The sequence below is a fragment of the Carlito syrichta genome, unplaced genomic scaffold (assembly GCF_000164805.1).
Source record: "Carlito syrichta isolate Samal-C Ts95f unplaced genomic scaffold, Tarsius_syrichta-2.0.1 Scaffold153575, whole genome shotgun sequence".
NCBI classification, from domain to species: domain Eukaryota; kingdom Metazoa; phylum Chordata; class Mammalia; order Primates; family Tarsiidae; genus Carlito; species Carlito syrichta.
In genome coordinates this window covers 11,688-29,932 of record NW_007097671.1, presented here as the reverse complement: position 1 = coordinate 29,932, position 18,245 = coordinate 11,688, and the positions used below count along the sequence as shown (strand labels likewise).

The window sequence follows — 18,245 nt, the reverse complement described above, 5'->3', positions numbered from 1 at the left end:
TTACCAAGAACATCAAGAATCAGAAAGCTATTCAGAATATGATCATAACTGCCCAGAAGAGTGTGGTCTAAACATAAGAACCTGTTAATATGTTTTAAATGTCTCTGACCACTTTTCTAAAGAACTTAAGTCACAACATAAAGGAAGAAGCTAATTGAGTTTTCAAAACTTCTCTTCTCTTGGGCTGTGTAGTACATGAAGTGCCGGAGACATGATTGGTATTGCCAAAACAGGCAGTGGGAAAGCTACCTCTTCTAGTCCAAGACTGGAGAAATAGCATTTTTGCCAGAAGCACAACTTCAGAATATCCTTGTGAATGCTTTTAATTATACTTATTATTTGCTTTGTGGATCCCATAGGGTCGACTGATTGATCATGTGAAAAAGAAAGCCACCAATCTTCAAAGAGTCTCTTACCTTGTATTTGATGAAGCAGATCGAATGTTTGACATGGGATTTGGTATGCCTTGAATACCAGTTTCTTCTGTCCCCATCCTCACGATAATACTTTTTTCCGTGTCTTTCTAGACTAAGCAATTTTTTTTTTCCAGCATGAGAGAAGCTAAAAATACTCCTGGGTAGTGTTAGACTGTGGAAATATAGCTAAGACATTAACTATTTTTAATATTTTCTCAGGAAAGTATATTAGACTTGATGGGGTTGAGGAAATTTGAAAGCACTTTTGTATATAGGGGGAATATTTCTATTTTTACTGATTGGAACACTGCCAGACCCACACTTGCTGAATGGAAGGAACATTTTTTTCAGTTTTAACTGAATGATGTGTCTAGGGAATTTCAAATTTTCCTTAATTCTTAATAACTTATCATGAAGACTTTAAATGACTTTTTTCAGGCCTCTCAAATTGTATCACAGGTTTATGTTAATTTTACTGTTCTGCTTCTTCCAGAGTACCAGGTTCGATCCATAGCAAGTCATGTTCGTCCTGACAGACAGAGTATGTATTAAACACCTTTATCAAACCACATTGGTACTCAGAATGAGCACCTATTTCATAAACACTCAGTCATGGAAATAAAATTGATCTTGTGTGTACTGGTGAGAACCATCGAGAGGGAGACAATGAGCTCCTCTGAGTTGGGCAGGACCGTAGAGATCACCGGATGAAACCTACTCGTTAAGATGATAAAACCAAGACTCAGAGGTTACCCAGTTTTATCAGTGGGTAGAGGCAATGTGCAGTGCCGATCTGCTCATTTGAATCAAGAGTCTTTTTCTGAACCATGCTGATGGCTTGTTTCAGCTGAAAATATAATAAAAATAGGATGAGGGCAAATCAGTTTTTAAACTAGATTTAAAGTTTCAGTGGGTTTATGTTAAAAACACTGAGTAATTCTGAATGTCTAGAGGGTTTAGTGGGTGTTCAATGAAGAAGTCATGCTTTAATGGAATTTTTTTTACCTTTTAGCTCTCTTATTCAGTGCAACTTTTCGGAAGAAGATTGAAAAGTTGGCCAGAGACATCCTGATCGACCCTATTCGAGTGGTGCAGGGAGATATTGGCGAGGTAACCCTGCACAGGGCTAAATGGGACCCTGGGGTGTATTCTTATACTATAGAACATAGAATGGATTTCTCACCGTTGAGATAAAAACATAAAGATGCTATGTTTCCGGATGAGGCGAAGCGTTTCAGATTTGCTTCAAAAAATAAAAATGGGGGGATAGATGAAATAAGATTGGCAAAATATTGGCAGTTGCTGACAGTGGGTGATGAGTTGGTGCATTGATTTGGTTCATTTCGTTCTTGTTTGAATGTTTAACAGTTTCTGTAATTTAAAAAGATTATTTTTTTCTTTTTTTGAGTTGGAGTCTCACTGTCGCCCAGACTGAAGTGCAGTGTGGCATGCTCCCAGCCACCGCAGCCTCGACCTGCTGGGCTGCGATTGCCTTCCGCCTCAGCCTTCCAAGTAGCCAGAACTACAGTCACGTGCTACCGAGCCCAGCTAATTTTTTTGATGTATTGTAGAGACGAGGTCATGCCAAGTTGCCCAGGTGGGTCTCGAACCCACGGGCTCAGGCAATCCACTTACCTCGGCCTCCCAAAGTCCCGGGATTACAGGCTGAGTCACCGAACCCGGCAAGATTTTTTTTTTTTTGAGTTGGAGTCGTATTCTATTGCCTAGACTGGAGTGCAGTGGCACACTCTCGGCCACCGCAGCCTCGATCTGCTGGGCTCTGGCAATCCTTCCGCCTCAGCCTTCCAAGTAGCTGGAACTACAGGCGTGCGCTACCATGCCCAGCTAATTTTTTGATTTATTGTAGAGATGAGGTCTTATCAAATTGCCCAGGCGGGTCTCAGACCTGCGAACTCAGGCAATTCATTCACCTTGGCCTCCCAAAGTGCAGCGGGATTACAGGCTGAGCCAGCAACCCCTGCCTAATTTTATTTTCTTTAAAGAAACAAAAAGGTCTGCCTGGAAGCCTGCCCAGTGAGTTAGGCTGGACCTGTCATTGTAAATGATTGTGGGAAGAGGCCTGCACCAGTGGGAGGGTGACTGAAAAGCCTAGTGAAAATGAATTAGGGTTTCCCTTCTTCCGTGTACATATGCCCTGTGTAGAAACTGTCTCTGAACTGGGACTTGGGATTCAGTTAAGGCTTTTGAGAGTATTCTTGCAGTTGGTTGCCATAATCATCGTTGAAGTTCTTATGTCGTTAGCATCTGCCATTGACTGACTTTCATTTGTAAGCACATGTGTAACTTGTACTAGGAACACTGAGTGGAAGAGATTCTCTATTGTGAGTAATCTGAATAGGCATGTGAAAAAGTGGGGTGTACAAATTTGGCAGGTCTGTGCACTAGGTGAAAAGCAAGGTCATTAGAGGGAGAGGTAAGTTTTGAGCCAACCTTGACTTACTGAAGGAAGGTCCAAGGAGAAAAGCACTTGCAAGTAGCAAACATAATGCCTAGCCCTTGTTCAGATTCCGTTGATATCAGAGTCATAGTCATCTGTTTCATTTCTTCCCTCTCAGGCAAACGAAGATGTGACACAGATTGTGGAGATTCTCCATTCCGGGCCTAGTAAATGGAACTGGCTTACTCGGCGTTTGGTGGAGTTTACCTCTTCTGGGAGTGTCCTCCTGTTTGTTACTAAAAAAGCCAATGCTGAAGAGCTAGCCAGTAACCTTAAGCAGGAGGGCCATAACCTTGGACTGCTTCATGGGGACATGGATCAGAGTGAGAGAAACAAGGTCATTTCTGACTTTAAGAAAAAGGACATCCCCGTCCTGGTGGCCACAGATGTTGCAGGTAGAGTGTGACTTTCCCAATGCTTCAGTTGCCCACGCTGTGAGGTCGCTCTGTCTTACTTTATAAGACTTGTCATTCCTGAGCAGGCTGAACATAACCTGGCCAGCCATTCCTGGTGAGGTGGCACCTCACATGGGGTTTCACAGTCTAGAGCTTTGGATGTTGCTCTGCATTTCATATTTCTCCCTGATCAAAGAATTTCTGCACCTGGAGGACACAGAGGGGAAAAGGCAGGGCCCTTCGTGTGCGTTTGAATACAGTCAGTATCCTACCCTTAGCTACTGTATGCAGTTTAGTTGGGCAAGTTTCACTCGAGTTCAGAAAAATTTTGAGGCTGTGATTGTATTTGTTGTGCCAAGTCTTAATAACTACCCTTAAAAAATTCTTTTTTTTACCAGAAGGAGAGCACATTTGGTTTTAAGGCACATTTCTAAATTTATTCCCAGTGCAAGAGAGAGAGGGTATGGCAGGCTGTTGATGGCAAAAGATACAAGTCCCTTATGCTAGATGGCCTGGCATCATAGAATCCGTGCTGGTGACCTTTGTTTTAGAAAGGTACCTTATATACCTGTATCTCAACTCTTAAATCCATGCACTTTGCCTCCATAAGAGAAATCTGAGTTCTTAGAGCACCAGCATTTCTGTTTCTAGTTAGGTCCCCAATATACAAACGAGTTCCCATCCAAGAGCATGTTTGTAAATCCAGTTTGTTCATAAGTCCAACAAAGTTAGCCTAGGTACTCAGCAAACACATTTGGCTATGTAATACTATACTGTAATAGGTTTATAATACTTTACACACAAGTAACATGTAAAAAACAAAAAAAAGTGTAATTTTACACTACAGTACCTTGAAAAATACAGTAGTACAGTAAACAGCTGGCATACAGGGACTGTATGTACACCAGACATGTGAACTAACATGTGACTGGACATGCGAGTGCATCTCTGAAAGTTCACAACTTAAAGGTTCGAATGTAGGGGACTTATTGTACTTTGGTCTTTTGACTACAGGTGAAGAATAAAAGAATCTTGTGGCTTTTTCTTTCAGCCCGTGGTCTGGACATTCCTTCAATTAAGACTTATTGTACTTTGGTCTTTTGACTACAGGTGAAGAATAAAAGAATCTTGTGGCTTTTTCTTTCAGCCCGTGGTCTGGACATTCCTTCAATTAAGACTGTAATTAACTATGATGTGGCACGAGACATTGATACCCATACTCATAGAATTGGCCGCACGGGAAGAGCAGGTGAGAAGGGTGTGGCCTATACCCTACTGACTCCCAAGGACAGCAATTTTGCTGGTGACCTTGTCCGGAATTTGGAAGGAGCCAATCAGCATGTTTCCAAGGAACTTCTAGACCTGGCAATGCAGGTGAGGGACTGGGCACATGTCAGATTGCTATATATAGCATTGGAACCAGTTTTTTTTATTGTAATGATATTCAGCTTAATATGGAATTTTGGACATTGAAGAACTTATTTATGACCAAAAAAAAATCAATTTTTTTTTTTTTTTTTTTTTTTGAGTTGGAGTTTCACTCTGTCGCCAAGACTGGAGTGCAGTGGCCATTCTATCTTATGTTTTTCTAACGTGTGGTAACATGAGAAACAGTCACTGACATGCCATGCAGGTTTGTTGATACATGTTATGCAATAGTAATTTGTTAGATGTCTTCTACCTGGTGTTTTTCTATTTTAGCAGACAGTGCAGTCTCGTTTTCTTACTCCCACATAAATAGTATGTAATTTATTGTCCAATCTGTTGTTGGAAGACAGTGTGGAAGGATGAACTCATGATTCCTGAAAGGCGTTTCTCAAATGATCGAGTAGAAGTTTGACAAATTTCAAATGGGACACGGGTTTTTCATTGGTTTTGAGTGGAAAACTTCAAGGGAACATAAATCTCTTAAACATTTGTGCTTGCATAACTTTGTCCTGTGCAGTCACCAGGAACCTTCTTATGTCCCCTGAGAGGGAACATCCAAGTGTTTTGGTAGATTTCCAATGTCCCTTCAAAGGGTACATCTGAGTACAGAGGGCCAACAGTGTCCGTGTTAAAGTTGTCTCTTTGTGCTAAAATCTGACCCTGTGGTTTCTACCTGCTTACTTCATAATACACTTATCAATATATTTAAACTCAAAGATGGTTACTGTTCCTGACTGCTCTCCCCCCGCAAAAGCCTTCTCTTTTAGGGCCTCAAGATGATGTGGTATCCTTAAAAAGAGTGTACAGTGCCTCCTCACTATTCCTTGCAGACAGACCTCAGACCTCTGGCCACACCAGTTGCCCTCTTCCTGGCGTGTTCTACCAAGAGAAACCTGGCATCATCTTTTTTTTTTTTGAGTTGGAGTCTCACTCTGTCACCAGACTGGAGTGCAGTGGCACACTCACGGCCAGCACAGCCTTGACCTGCTGGGCTCAGGGAATCCTTCCACCCCAGCTTTCCAAGTAACTGGAACTACAGGCATGAGCCACCACACCCGCCTAATTTTTCTTGATTTATTGTAGAGATGAGGTCTCTCCAAGTTGCCCAGGCTGATAGCAAACCTGTGGGCTCAGGCAATCCTCTCGCTTCAGTCTCCCAAAGTCCTGGGATTAAAGTTGTGAGCCACAGCTCCCAGCCTGGTCCATCTTAATACATGCAGTCCCCATGCCACAGATGGGATCAGAACACTTAGGGAGCAGATGTCAGATGCCCAGGCTAGCCCACACAACTGGTAACCTAGAGTTATAGTATGATGCTAACTGTAGTATGATGCTGCCTGAGTTCCTGGTCTAGGAGCAAAGTACTTGCTGTGCAAGTCCCTCTCGGGACATAAGAAGGTTGCTGGTGACTGCACAGGAGAGAGGAGAATGGTGTTCCCTCCTCATGTCCTGGGTGTCGGGGGCTGATCTCGAACTGTTTTTAAACAGGATACATTTGTCTCTGGCATTTTCTTGCCTCTCCCTTTGTGCTGCAGGCTCTCTCTGCCCAGCACAGTCCCCAAGCTGCCTGCTTTGCTAGCACTGTAGCAGCAGCATGAGATTGTCAGACAGAGCTTTAGCCTCCCCAGAGATGTTTGCCTTCGTAGAAGAGGAATCAACCTGGGGAGTAGTATTCTGGCAGTGGACAAGGTCGATGCAAACTTCATGCTCTGAGGGTAAATAACGTTTTCAGTTGTGTCCTTTCTGGGAGTCCTTTCAGTCCTTTCTGGGAGCCTGTTCCTAGAGCCAGTTCTAATAAGCCATTCTTTGCTTTTTTCCTCCACTTCCGAACACACCAGCTCTTTAAAATTCAGCTCCCAGTTTTTACGCCCAATAGGGTACATAGGTGGCTCGAGAAATAAAAAATAAACTCATTTTCCTCAAGGAAGTTAGAAGTAGCCAGAGGGACTCCTGCATTTGAAGCATATCTGATCACTTTCCTTCCAGGAGGCCCTTTAGGGTGAAACACTAAAGGAAGCCTTTCAAAGAATCTTAAGCATTCTGGCAAATCGGTTGAGCTTTACTGCCAGGAGGAAGCCCGTCTGTTGTCATAAATGCTAAAGATGAAGCAAAACATTCTCTCTTCCCACCTGATTTCCTCTTTGACCTTGCCCTCTTCCTCTGGCCTTCTCTCCCTCCCTTGACTTAGCCTTAAATTGTGTTCGTTGCAGAATGCCTGGTTTCGGAAATCCCGCTTCAAAGGAGGGAAAGGGAAAAAGCTAAACATTGGTGGTGGAGGCCTGGGCTACAGGGAGCGACCTGGCCTGGGCTCTGAGAACACGGTGAGTCCAGACTGCATTAGTGCCTTTGGATTGGCCCACATCTTGCATGTCATTAGGACTCTTCTGATCTGCCTAAGAAAGCTTGAGAGAGTTCAGATGGGAGTTTGTATTGAATCTGCTGTCACTGCAGTGCTGCTTCCTGAGGCAACTTTCTGTTGGAGAAGAGACTTGCTAGGAATGCATCTAGATCACCAGCAACTCTCCTGCGGTGGTCCTTGGACCAGTAGCACATGCAGACTTCTCCCTGGCCCCAGACATGGAGAATCAGAACCTCTGGAGTTGGGGCCCACAGTCTGTCCTAAGAAGCCCTCCAGCACTGCCTGGAGCTACTAAGGAGTCGGCACAATGGGCTGCTGGGTAGAGTAACTGCATCTTGTCCCTCAGCTCAGGCTGGACCAGGAACTTTCGTGTCTGGGAAAGTGTATCAGAGAGAGGTGTGAGCTAGTGTTTCTCACAAACAAGGCAACAAAAGCACCCCTTCAGTGGCTTTCTGACTGTTTTCTGTCACTTTGATCGCTAAGCAGGGAAGAAAGCTGCCTATACATTTCTGGAGCATTCTAGCTAAAGTTGGCATCTTTGATAAATGAATACTCTGTTCCTACATTGTGCTAATGGTGGTGCTAATGCATTTAATGGCAATAGGCAACATTTATTGCATACTTTGTATGTGTCCAGACCATCCCAGGCAATCACACATGTCAATTCAGTTCATCTTTAAAACCACCCAATGTCAGTCAGCCCAGATAATCCCACTGAATGTTGAGGCTGATGCTCAGACCCTCCATGGTCTTGATGTAGAGCCTGGGCAGTCTCACATGAGGCTATATTGTGGGCCTCTCACCTTTAGCGTCATTTTTACTTAAGTGTGCTTGTGTATACACAAACATAATCTACTCTAGGCATAATCTGATTGCATGTGTGATTAGGGCTAATTCCCAAAAATAGAATTACTGGGTTGAGGGGTGTAAGCATCTTAAAATGCTGACTAGTTACCACACCTTCTCCCACAAAGTCTAAGTGACCTTCTACAGTGCTCCCGTTGCAGCTCATACTCTCAGGCGTTTGCCGTGTGGCATGGCCCAGGCTCTGGCAATGGGCCCTCCTGCTGCTTTTTCGATCTTATTCACAGGTGTGTTTGCATTTCAGGACCGAGGAAATAATAATGTCATGAGTAATTATGAGGCTTACAAGCCATCCACGGGAGCCATGGGGGATCGACTGACGGCCATGAAAGCAGCTTTCCAGGTCTGAACAAGTGTTTCATGATACGAGCTTTCAGCAGTGACCTTTGGGCAGTGGCGTAGGGTCCTAGTGTCCTGAGCTGGTAGGTGGGCCTGTAGGCATGATGCTAAATACAGGGCCTCCTCATTACTTGCAATTTGAATATAAACTCTACAGTAGCTTACCTAGAGATACAGGTGTAGGTCTGAGAAGCACTCATGTCAGCCATATTTCACTCACTCTAAGCCTGGAGTGGTCCTGCAGCTCCCTCCCTTCCCAGCAGCCTGTGGCGGCCCCTCTGCTGTTTCCGTCATCTGGCTGAGTAAGTGCCATCTTCTTGACTATGGCAAGTTTGCTTCTGCTATCTGTGAACCTGCCCTCCTTCCACACCCACCTACCCTTCCAGTTGGCTAGGGAGCATCCAGTTAACTGGGTGGGCCTTGATTTACATACTTTGTCTCCAGACTGATATTTTGATTTGGTCCCAAGATTTTTCTTGTGGTTTTCATGATTAGAGAAATACAGAAACTCTCGCTTAGGAATTGAGGGTTGTTTGTGTTTCAGAGTGAGAAGGGGAATGCGACGCATAGTCCTCTTCCCCTAACACCCACCAAGGTCTGCAACTACACTTGCATTATCTCACTGGCTTCTGAAGCAAAATGGAGTTAAGTCACGCTAAGCAGAGCAGATCGAAACTACATGGCTTCAGTACAAGTCAGGTTTTGCTGTCAAGTTTTTGCTGTTGTTTTTTGTTTTAGAAAGTAGGATTATTGAGGGGACACAAAAGCTTGCATACCCTAAACGTGAACTACTGTATTCATAGGTGCTTTTATTCTAGCCAAAGTAAGTTTCAGGGTACGGATCCCTCTGTCCACAAAGATCCTTGAGTTGATAGCATAGGAACAGAAGGAAGCGTGCCGTGGGGCCATCAGGACACTAGTCAGTGCAGAGATAGCATAGTGAATGTTTCTGTACTTTACCGTCTGCCATGCTCACATACTTAGGTTTGGTGAACTTGCGATCTTACCCGCTCCTGCTGTCTCTTTCTCTTTCAGTCACAGTACAAGAGTCACTTTGTTGCGGCCAGTTTAACTAATCAGAAGGCTGGAAGCTCTGCTGCTGGGGCAAGCGGATGGACTAGTGCGGGGAGCTTGAATTCTGTTCCGACTAGTTCAGCACAGCAGGGTCAGAGCAGCCCCGACAGTCCCATCGCCAGTGCCGCCAAGGGCATCCCAAGCTTTAGCAGTACTGGGAACATCAGCGCTGCCCCTGTGACCTACCCTTCTGCTGGAGCCCAGGGAGTCAACAACAATGCAGCTTCAGGGAATAACAGCCGAGAAGGCATTGGGGGAGGCAATGGGAAGAGAGAGAGATACACTGAGAACCGGGGTGGCAGCCGTCACAGTCACGGCGAGAGTGGCAGTCGGCATGGCGATAGCCCACGTCACGGAGATGGTGGGCGCCACGGGGATGGATACCGCTACCTGGAAGGCAGCAGCCGTCACACTGATGGCCATCGGCATGGGGAAAACCGGCATGGAGGAAACGCAGGCAGGCATGGGGATAGCCGGGGTGCAAGCGATGGTCGGAACGGGGAAAGCAGGAAAGAAGGTTGTAATCGTGAGAAGACGGACCCCAAGGTGGACAGTGGCAAAGTGGACAAGGCAGACAGCAAGACAGAAAAGCCGGCCGATGGCTTTGCTATCCCAGAACCGCCCAAACGCAAGAAGAGTCGGTGGGACAGTTAGAGGGTATGTGCTGAAGTGTGGGATCAGTTGTCGTTAATTTTATTTTTAGATTTTGGTAACTAGGTGTCTCAGGACTGGGCCAGGGTCCAAGGTGTAAGGACCCCCTGCCCCTAGGGGAGAGCTGGAACTTGGAGACATCACCCCTTCATCTGAAGGAATTTTCAGATGTTTTCTTGGGAAGTTACTTTGGTCCCTGGAAGCAGTGAGAACAGAGAAGTCACTTGTGGTCCTGGGTGAGTTGTCATGAGGGTAAGTTGAGGTTACCTTGGGAGAAAGGGCCTTCTAGGGCACAAAACTCACTCTAGGTTTATATTATATGTAGCTTATATTTTTTACTAAGATGTCACCTTATAAACATCTATAAGTCAGTTCTTTTCTTAGTTGTGTGGCCAGGCAGTTCCCCTTGAGTTGGCTTCTGCAAACCCAGTCCTTTGAGCTGTTGGGAAGCAATTGGTGGTTCTGATGTTTGCAGGGAAGGGAGATGACTGGTACTAAATGAGAGCTGGTACTTGGCTTCCTGGCCAGGTTTGTGTCCAGCCCTGAGACAACATGTTGGAAGGAGCAGCCTTCCAGACCCAGAGCCACTGCGACTGGGGGGGGACGATCCTGGGAGTGGCTCCAGGGTGGCTCCCACTCTGAGTGATGCTCAATTTAAAATTAAAAAACAAGAAACCCAATAACAGCTTTTAAAGTGTCTTCTATTTCATTGTGTGTTTTTTTTTTTTAATTCGCCCCAATGGTAGGAAAATCTTTTGCTGAAATGATTTTGATGATTTTTGTTCTATCTTGTTTATAAAAGGAAACTATGCGAACTTTGAGTGTTGTGACTTTGTGAGGGTTTCTTTAAGATGTGCATCCTTTCTGCCTGCTCTCTAGTAAAGGTTCTACTGCTGGGACCTGTGGCTGGCTTGTCATTTCTCCCCCATGGTCCACACTGACATTACCGTTTGGACAGTGCAGCACAGGACAACCACCCACACGCAGGGGGAGCTTATTAGGCCACCAGAAAAGACATTATCTTCGGCATCCTGGTTTTTATTCCTGGGGGAAGGGAAGAGCCCAGTGCCGGAGCAGTCAACACTGCCACCTACCACGAAATTGCCTCTTAGGCTTGGAAAGGTTTGGCTTTCACCCAGCACCCCCATTCTTCATGGGAGGGTCACGGCTGTCAACACCATAGGGCAGTGTTTTCATGGGAGCTACCTTCAGGCTGGACAGCCTCCTCTCAGCCTGGGATCTGCATGTGGAGCCCCGGGCCACTCAGCTCACCGATCTCAGCAAGACCATCAAGACCCATCGGGGCGGTGCTCCTCTTTGTCCCAGCTCTTCCCAGGGCCTAGCAGTCCTGCTCACTTCCGCTGGTGTTTTCTCTTCTGTCCCTTGCGTTGCTGTGCTCTCTGGTCCTTCTTCATTCTTGAATCCACCACCTTGAAGTGGCCTCGGACGCCAGCTGGCCGGCGCACTTTGCGGCCCACACCTTTCTTGGCCACAACATAGGTGACCTGGCGCTTCTCCTTACCAAGCCCAGCCTTCTTGTAGAGGCTGGAGAGGAGAGTGTACGTAAGAGGCTGGCTCTCCGCTGCCGGCTCACCCCTGGGCGCTTCTGGGGCATCCCCCCATTACCTGCGCAGCTGCACCACCTTCTCTCGCTCAGAGATGTCCACTGTGTTCACCACAGCTTCTGCCTTCTTCCTGGTCTGCTCCAGCTTCTTCAGCATCTGGTAGGGAGCCTCCATCAGACAACCTCTTCCCAACCCCCCACCCCTCACCCTCACTCTAGCAGCCCCACCACATACCCTCCTTTTCTTTCTGGCCTTGGCCTCAGCCACTTTTTTGATGGGCCGTGCATTGATCTCCCGCCAGCGTTTCCGGTAATGTTCCATCTCCTTCTTGTCAATGGGCAACTGCCGTACCCGGTGCTGCTTCTCCTCCTGCACAAACCACTCTGGAAGCTCTTCATCGTCCTCATTAAATGCATACCTGGGTGAGAAGGGCACCATCCCCATAACCAGTCACCCAAGCTTTCTAAAAAGAATCTGAGCTGGGCATGTAATCCTAGCACTTTATACTTCAGGCCAGCCTGGACATCACAGTGAGACCGCATCTCTATAAAAAGTAGAAAAATTAGATAAGAGCAGTAGCTCAAGATCTCCTGAGCCCAAGGGTTGAGGTGTGGAGAGCTGTGATCATGCCACTGCACTCCAGCCTGGGTGACACAGTGAGATCTCAACACTATAAAGAGACTACTAGCTAGGCTCAGTGGCTCAGCCTGTAACCCCAGCACTTTGGGAGGCCGAGGCTAGTGAATGGTCTACTTGGAAGGCTGAGGCAGAAGGATCGCCAGAGCCCAACATGTCAGCGCTGGGGTAACCCTGAGTGTGCCACTGCACTTCAGTCTGGGCGGCCGAATGAGACTCAAAACTCAAAAAAAAGAAAAGACTGCCCCTTGTCCCTCACCCACCACCCCTGGGGCTGCCTCTTGGGATCCTCTGGCCCCTTTACCGGTTGAAGGAGTTATCTACGAGGTCTCTCCTGGCCTTTTTGGAGGAGGCAATAACAGCACCAAGAGCAAGGCCTTCAGGGTCCAGTATCCGGCGCTTCCCTGGCGAGGGGAGAAGAAAGGTCAGAGCTCGAGTCCCAGCACTGAAACTCCCACTGGCCTCTCACAGGCCACTGCGTGTAGCTCTCACCTGGGTCCTCGATGGGCACCACCTCAAACCCGTGGTCATCCGGTTTGGGCCTTTGGCTGCGCGTCTTGCCGCAGGACAGTTCCCAGCTGTGCAGGAGGCCTGGGCATGAGCATCCTCCACTCCATCCACCAGGCTGTGCTCCCACCACACCTCAACCCGCCTCCCATGCAAAACCGCTTCGGGTCTTGCAAAGACCCTGCCCGGGCCAGGCTCAGACCAGTTCACTAGGGGTCACTGGGACAGTGGCTCCCAGTTCCCACCTGCAGCCAGCGTTCCAGCTCGCTTCCCCTTCATCCCTCTCCCGTCAGCTGTGGCTCCTCACCTCTCTCCATCCTCACTGCTGCTGCTGTCACTGTCCGAGCTGCCACCTCCGTCTTCGGCTTCAGGGCCAGTGGCAACTTCTGTCGCTGAAGGGGCCTCTGTCCCCCCAGGGGCCTTACCCAGGCCCAGGGGAGACGTGTCCTCAGTCTTCGTGCGGGCAGGTGGCGGCGGCTGTCTCTTCCGCCGGCTCTCCTGCAGCAGCTGGGCCTGCCTGATCTCCAGAGCCTCATCAGCATCATCCTCAATGCCACTGAAGCCGTCCTGTGGGCGGCAGGGACATCAGTCGTCCACTCCCACCGAATGCCAGCCTCCTTGGAGGCGTGCCCAGCTCTCCTCACCTTGGAGAACCACAGGTTGGCTTGCTCTTGCTGTAGGACTGCCTTTTCCTCTAGCGGCACCAGCAGCGGATTTTCTTCCTCCTCCTTGTCATCTTCTGCTTCACCCAACGGCACACTGTGGACCCCAGGAAAACGGGAAGCGGCGCAGGGACCCACAGTGCTCAGGGTCCTTGCTCCCTCCCCCCCCCACTAGCAAGACGTGCCTGGACTCTGGCTCAGCACTCCACCTGCTCACCACTTACTGCGTGTGGTCCGCCACACCCTGGTGTCCCCCATCTCCTGCCAGCTCCTCTGGATCCAAATCGCTGTCCAGAGAGGCATCGCTGTCGTCCTCCTCAACATCGGACACATAGATGTCATCCCTCGGCAGGGTGGACAGAAGTATGTCTGCCATGCCCATATCTCCTTGTGTAACTTTCTCTAACAGCTGGAGTTCCACAGAAATAAGCAAGTTAAGTTTGTTTTTTTTTTGAGTCGGAGTCTCACTGTCGCCCACACTGGAGTGCAGTGGCCACTCCCGGCCACCACAGCCTCGACCCGCTGGCCTCCGGCGATCCTTTCACCTCGGCCTTCCAAGTAGCTGGAACTACAGGTGCGCACTACCACGCCCGGCTGATCTTTTGATTTATTGTAGAGATGAGGTCTCGCTGCCCAGGCGTGTCTCGAACCCGCGGGCTCAGGCAATCCACCCACCTCAGCCTCCCAAAGGCGCGGGATTACAGGCTGAGCCACCGAGCCCGGCAGAAGTTAAGTTCTTACAAGCAACAGTCCCCTTTCCTTCTGGGCTTAGTCTGTCTTCAGCAGCATGAGGAAGCACAGTGGCCAATACATTTCCTTTCACAGACGGGAAAGCTCAGACCAGGGAAGGGAATGGCCTGTGTGAGTTGTTCTCAGCTGCATTACTGAGCTGTCCCACTCAGCTGTCTTGTCTTCAATGTTGGCGCAAAGAGGTTTTAGGAAAAAGTACCCCATGGCTACACAGCATCCAATCTAACCCTAACCCTAACCCTAAATCATCAATGTTCTAAAACATGGGCTCTCCTTTAAAAACTATTCTCAAAAGGCACCTCGTCACCAGAGAATACCATCTCTACCTTTTGTTTCCGCTGAATAATGGAGCCCAGACAACATACACTTCATGAAACTTTCATTTAGACCCTCTGTCAGAACCCCAAAAGCTTTTTGTTTCACGGCAAAGACAACTATTGGTTATCAGATAAGGAATTCCACCTAGCCACCACCTTCGATTGCTCACAAAACTCTGGTAGGTGAGATCTATCAGCGCAGACAAGGAAACTGAGGCCGAGGGTAGCTCAGTCACCCAGCTCCAGGTGGCGGACCCAGGGCTGAAGCCCCTGTCTGCTCTACGGCCACTGTGCTCTACTGCCTCCCCTGTATGACCAAGATGACCTGCTTGCGACATTCCCACACACGAACAAAGCTCACTGTGCTCTGATACTGCTTCCCTCAGGAAGGGCTGCTGCCCAGTGCTGGAGGAAGCAGCCTCACCTGTGCTTGTAGCTCAGTACCCTGGCTACATCTGCTAGAATGTGGACTCCTGGTTCTGATTTCTAGTTCGACAAGAATGAGTCTTACAGGGCGTGGTGGCTCACACCTGTCACCCCAGCACTTTGGGAGGTGGAGGCCAGAGGGCTGCCTGAGCCCAGGAGTTCAAGGCAAGCCTGGGCAACACAGTGAGACGACGTCTCCAAGATAAAACAATCAGCAGGGCGGGATGGCACAGCTAGAGTTCCAGCTGCTTGGAAGGCTGAGGTGGAAGGATTGCCTGAGCCCAGCAGGTCTGCACTCTGGCCGGGGTGACCTAGGGAGACCTCGACAACAGGAAAAAAAAAAAGAAAGGCCAGGCATGGTGGCTCAAGCCTGTAATCCCAGCACTTTGGGAGGCACAAAAGTGAGAGGATTGCCTGAGCCGAGATTTGAGACCAGCACGAGCAATTTGGCAAGACCTCGTCTCTACAGTAAAAAAATTTAGCCGAGCATGGTGGCACATATCTGTGGTTCCAGCTTCTTGGAAGGCTGAGGTGGAAGGATCGCTTGAGCCCAGCAGGGTGAGGCTGCAGGGGCCATGAGTGTGCCACTGCGCTCCCATGTGGGCAACAGAGGGAGACTCCGACTCAAAAAAGAAAAGAAAAAAAAATAGAATGAATTTTTGTCACGCTCCTGTATCTTCCCAGGTCCGCCCTTTTTTAAAGTGCCTGTTTCTTCTTGGCCTTTAATCGCAAGGTTCACGTTTTCTGTCTGTTTGACCCTGCCAAGTCTTCACGTGGGTGAAGACAACAGCCACAGCCCACCACCACTCAGCACACGTCAGAAGATGCCCAGTGCCCAAAGCTTCAGTCTCACCTGGGGGCACCGGATGGTGCGCAGGGAGAACATGCCAGTCTCCCCCTCGTCTGCGATGGAAACCCCAGGCAGGTCCATCTTGAGTGCCACACGCTCCCGCTGCTTCCTCTGCTCTCGCAGCAGCTTCCTCTTCTTCCTGGGAGGGCAGCGGAGGGAGAGGGCCTGCCCAGCTCAGAGGACTCTCTCTCCGTGACGTTCACTCCTTCTCCCTTCTTCACGCCAAGGGCCCTGCGCTGGGGCGCCCAGTTCCCTCGCCGGCACCCCTCACCTCTTTAACTCTGCCACCTCCTGGGCCTTCATCTCTGCCAGGGTTTGGTCCAGCTGTTCCTCCTCCTCCTCGGATTGCCTTGTGCACCCAGCCACTGACTCCTCCTCAGCACCCTCTTCCTCCTCTCCCGAGCTGAGGCTGAAAAAACAGTTGGGTGGTCTGCCGAGATACTCCCCCAACTCTGTCAACGACGGCTGCGGTCTGGCTCCCTCCTTACCTGATGTCCAGGGCCTTTGCTTGTTCTTTCAGCTTCTTGGCCACGTGTCGCCGAAGCTTTGTTCGCCAGTTCAGCAGGGACCTGCCCCAGAAATACCGTGGCTGATCTTACCACTTTCCTCCTTGTCCCTGCCACCTCCTGTTTGCCCCCCCAAGCCGCTAGCACAGGAACAGAGGCACCATCATGGGCTTTCCCGCCTTCAGGGCTCCTGGTCCCTATGGCTGCCCTGTGCTCACCTGAGTTCCTTGCGCCCTAACACTTTGATGTCCTGACAGCATGCCCGTAAGTCCTCAGTAGTAGCTGGGTGCTGTGCCAGCTCTTCATCGTCTAGCAATATCTGTGTGGGAGGAGGAGTCAGGGAAGGTCCCCAGACTGTTTCTGGGGCTCTCTTACAACCCCACAAGGCTGGGAACTCACTTCGCTGGCCTTAGAAAGGAAGTCAACAGGGTTGGCAGCTCGAAGAAAGTCGGTGACGGTGGTGCGGTGATACAAAGTAAGGTCACCCTCTGCATAGCCTTCAGCCTTAAGGAGAGAAACGCAGAAGGTTGGGCAGTCCCTCCTGAGCTATCTGTAGGACCCACCAGGCCCAGCTTCCCCAGAATTCCAGGACCCCTGGGGTCCACAACCTCTAAACACACCTTCGGCTTCTTCTTATTCACCAACTCAGTAACAGTCTTAGCCTGAACCTCAACATCCTTGAAGGCAAATTTGGGGTCAAAGAATTTACTGTCAATCTTGTCAGGAGCCAGGAAACCTAAAACAATAGGTTACGTTTAAAAGCGTGCTTTGGTGGTTGGGGGGCTGAGTCAAGAGAAAGAAAGCGATGCTCACCCTGGCAGACTACAAAGATCTCTGCAGATTCATGGCGCGAGGCTTGGGGCTTAGTGGCCTGGACACGGCGGAACAGCTGCTCAAAGATCCACAGCAGAGACTGATAGTCCCGGGAACGGAAGATCTTCGTGATGAAGCAGCCACCACGTGCCAGAAAGTCACAAGCCAAACGCAGAGCCATCAGTGTCAAATGGGCTGTGGGACAGACAGGAAGCTGAGGCTCCCTGCCACTGAGGGTGTGCCCATTGCCCCCGCACCTCGTCGCCAAGCCCCACGCCCTCTACCTTGTGAGTACGCATCGTGAACCCAGCTAGCCCCGACATTGGGGGCCCCATCATTCAGCACAACATCTACCTTCCAGGTCTTCAGCTCCTTCCTCAGGGCCTACCAAGGAGAAAGGTAATTATAGCAGCAGACACGCAGGAATGCCTGAGAACGGCCCTGGCTTAGCCGTCTGTTGCTCTAGGTCATGTGCTTAGTGTCGATCGTGGACCAAGCATGCCAGGCACAGGAAACAACGGTCAGCACGAATGATACGTCTCTGCCTCCACGAGACTAGTCTGATGGTGACTCCCCTGGAAAGGACTATACTGGAGATCTGTGTCCTCCCCCCAGTTCCTAACAGCTGCATCCCTGACTCTAAACAAAGCCTGGAGCGGACACTAGGAATATCAAATCATGGGCCTTGTCATACAGATGTCATGCAGGAACGTGTTCCAAGTGCAGAGAAGCGTTACCCAGAAGGACCTTGGGGGATGTGAACGTTTGCATTCAAAAGAGACAAGAGAGACTCCCAGTTACCTGCCTACAGCATTCTGTTGTGATGTCTTCCTGGAGAGTTACCACGTTAGGGAGAGGCTTGATTGGAACCAAGTCCACACCTAGAAAAAAAGGCAGAGCAGGATATTATACGGGGTTGGCTCAAGCCGGAAGGGAAAAAGCCGGACAAAGGACTCCAGAACCCACCCCTAAGACACCCAGGAGACCTGCCTGTCACTCACCCACAATAAGGCTGGACACAGGCATAAACTTGGCAGCCACCTGCAACCTACGAAAGGAACAGAGACTCAAACACCCAGAGTTGTCCCTCTCCCTCCCCTGGCCCGGAGGCCTCCCCCGGGGCTCGGGGCCCTGCACTGGCCACGTGCGGGCTCCGAGACAGGAGACGGCGTGAGGTCTAGGAGAGGCCTCTGCCCCGCAAGCAGCGAGGGCGGAGGCTGGGGGAGGGG

At 49.4% G+C, this 18,245-nt stretch overlaps 2 protein-coding genes across 6 annotated transcripts in view; one reads left to right on the top strand and one right to left on the bottom strand.

Moving 5' to 3' along the window:
• Positions 1 to 10,883, top strand: part of DDX42 (DEAD-box helicase 42) — a 35,586-nt gene extending 24,703 nt beyond the window's left edge. For 4 of the 5 annotated variants that reach the window (XM_008050670.2, XM_008050668.2, XM_008050671.2 and 1 more), the window contains 8 exons: positions 360 to 459; positions 910 to 957; positions 1,429 to 1,526; positions 2,993 to 3,269; positions 4,417 to 4,643; positions 6,908 to 7,018; positions 8,165 to 8,263; positions 9,295 to 9,987. In XM_008050670.2, coding sequence (XP_008048861.1) covers positions 360 to 459; positions 910 to 957; positions 1,429 to 1,526; positions 2,993 to 3,269; positions 4,417 to 4,643; positions 6,908 to 7,018; positions 8,165 to 8,263; positions 9,295 to 9,987 — 1,653 coding nt within the window. Of the gene's footprint in view, positions 1 to 359; positions 460 to 909; positions 958 to 1,428; positions 1,527 to 2,992; positions 3,270 to 4,416; positions 4,644 to 6,907; positions 7,019 to 8,164; positions 8,264 to 9,294 lie in introns of all 5 variants that reach the window. The other variant, XM_008050667.1, reaches the window with a different exon arrangement.
• A 118-nt stretch (positions 10,884 to 11,001) lies between these two features.
• Positions 11,002 to 18,245, bottom strand: part of FTSJ3 (FtsJ homolog 3) — an 8,068-nt gene continuing 824 nt past the window's right edge. Inside the window, exons 3-20 of the mRNA XM_021708919.1 lie at positions 18,018 to 18,167; positions 17,818 to 17,897; positions 17,301 to 17,400; positions 17,017 to 17,211; positions 16,824 to 16,939; positions 16,603 to 16,707; positions 16,422 to 16,522; positions 16,186 to 16,266; positions 15,969 to 16,106; positions 15,701 to 15,836; positions 13,579 to 13,763; positions 13,337 to 13,451; positions 13,000 to 13,259; positions 12,678 to 12,763; positions 12,490 to 12,589; positions 11,784 to 11,967; positions 11,611 to 11,705; positions 11,002 to 11,529 (exon numbers count right to left, since the gene is read on the bottom strand). Of these exons, the coding sequence (XP_021564594.1) occupies positions 11,337 to 11,529; positions 11,611 to 11,705; positions 11,784 to 11,967; positions 12,490 to 12,589; positions 12,678 to 12,763; positions 13,000 to 13,259; positions 13,337 to 13,451; positions 13,579 to 13,763; positions 15,701 to 15,836; positions 15,969 to 16,106; positions 16,186 to 16,266; positions 16,422 to 16,522; positions 16,603 to 16,707; positions 16,824 to 16,939; positions 17,017 to 17,211; positions 17,301 to 17,400; positions 17,818 to 17,897; positions 18,018 to 18,167 (2,420 nt within the window). The 3' untranslated portion in view covers positions 11,002 to 11,336. The remainder of the gene's footprint in view (positions 11,530 to 11,610; positions 11,706 to 11,783; positions 11,968 to 12,489; positions 12,590 to 12,677; positions 12,764 to 12,999; positions 13,260 to 13,336; positions 13,452 to 13,578; positions 13,764 to 15,700; positions 15,837 to 15,968; positions 16,107 to 16,185; positions 16,267 to 16,421; positions 16,523 to 16,602; positions 16,708 to 16,823; positions 16,940 to 17,016; positions 17,212 to 17,300; positions 17,401 to 17,817; positions 17,898 to 18,017; positions 18,168 to 18,245) is intronic.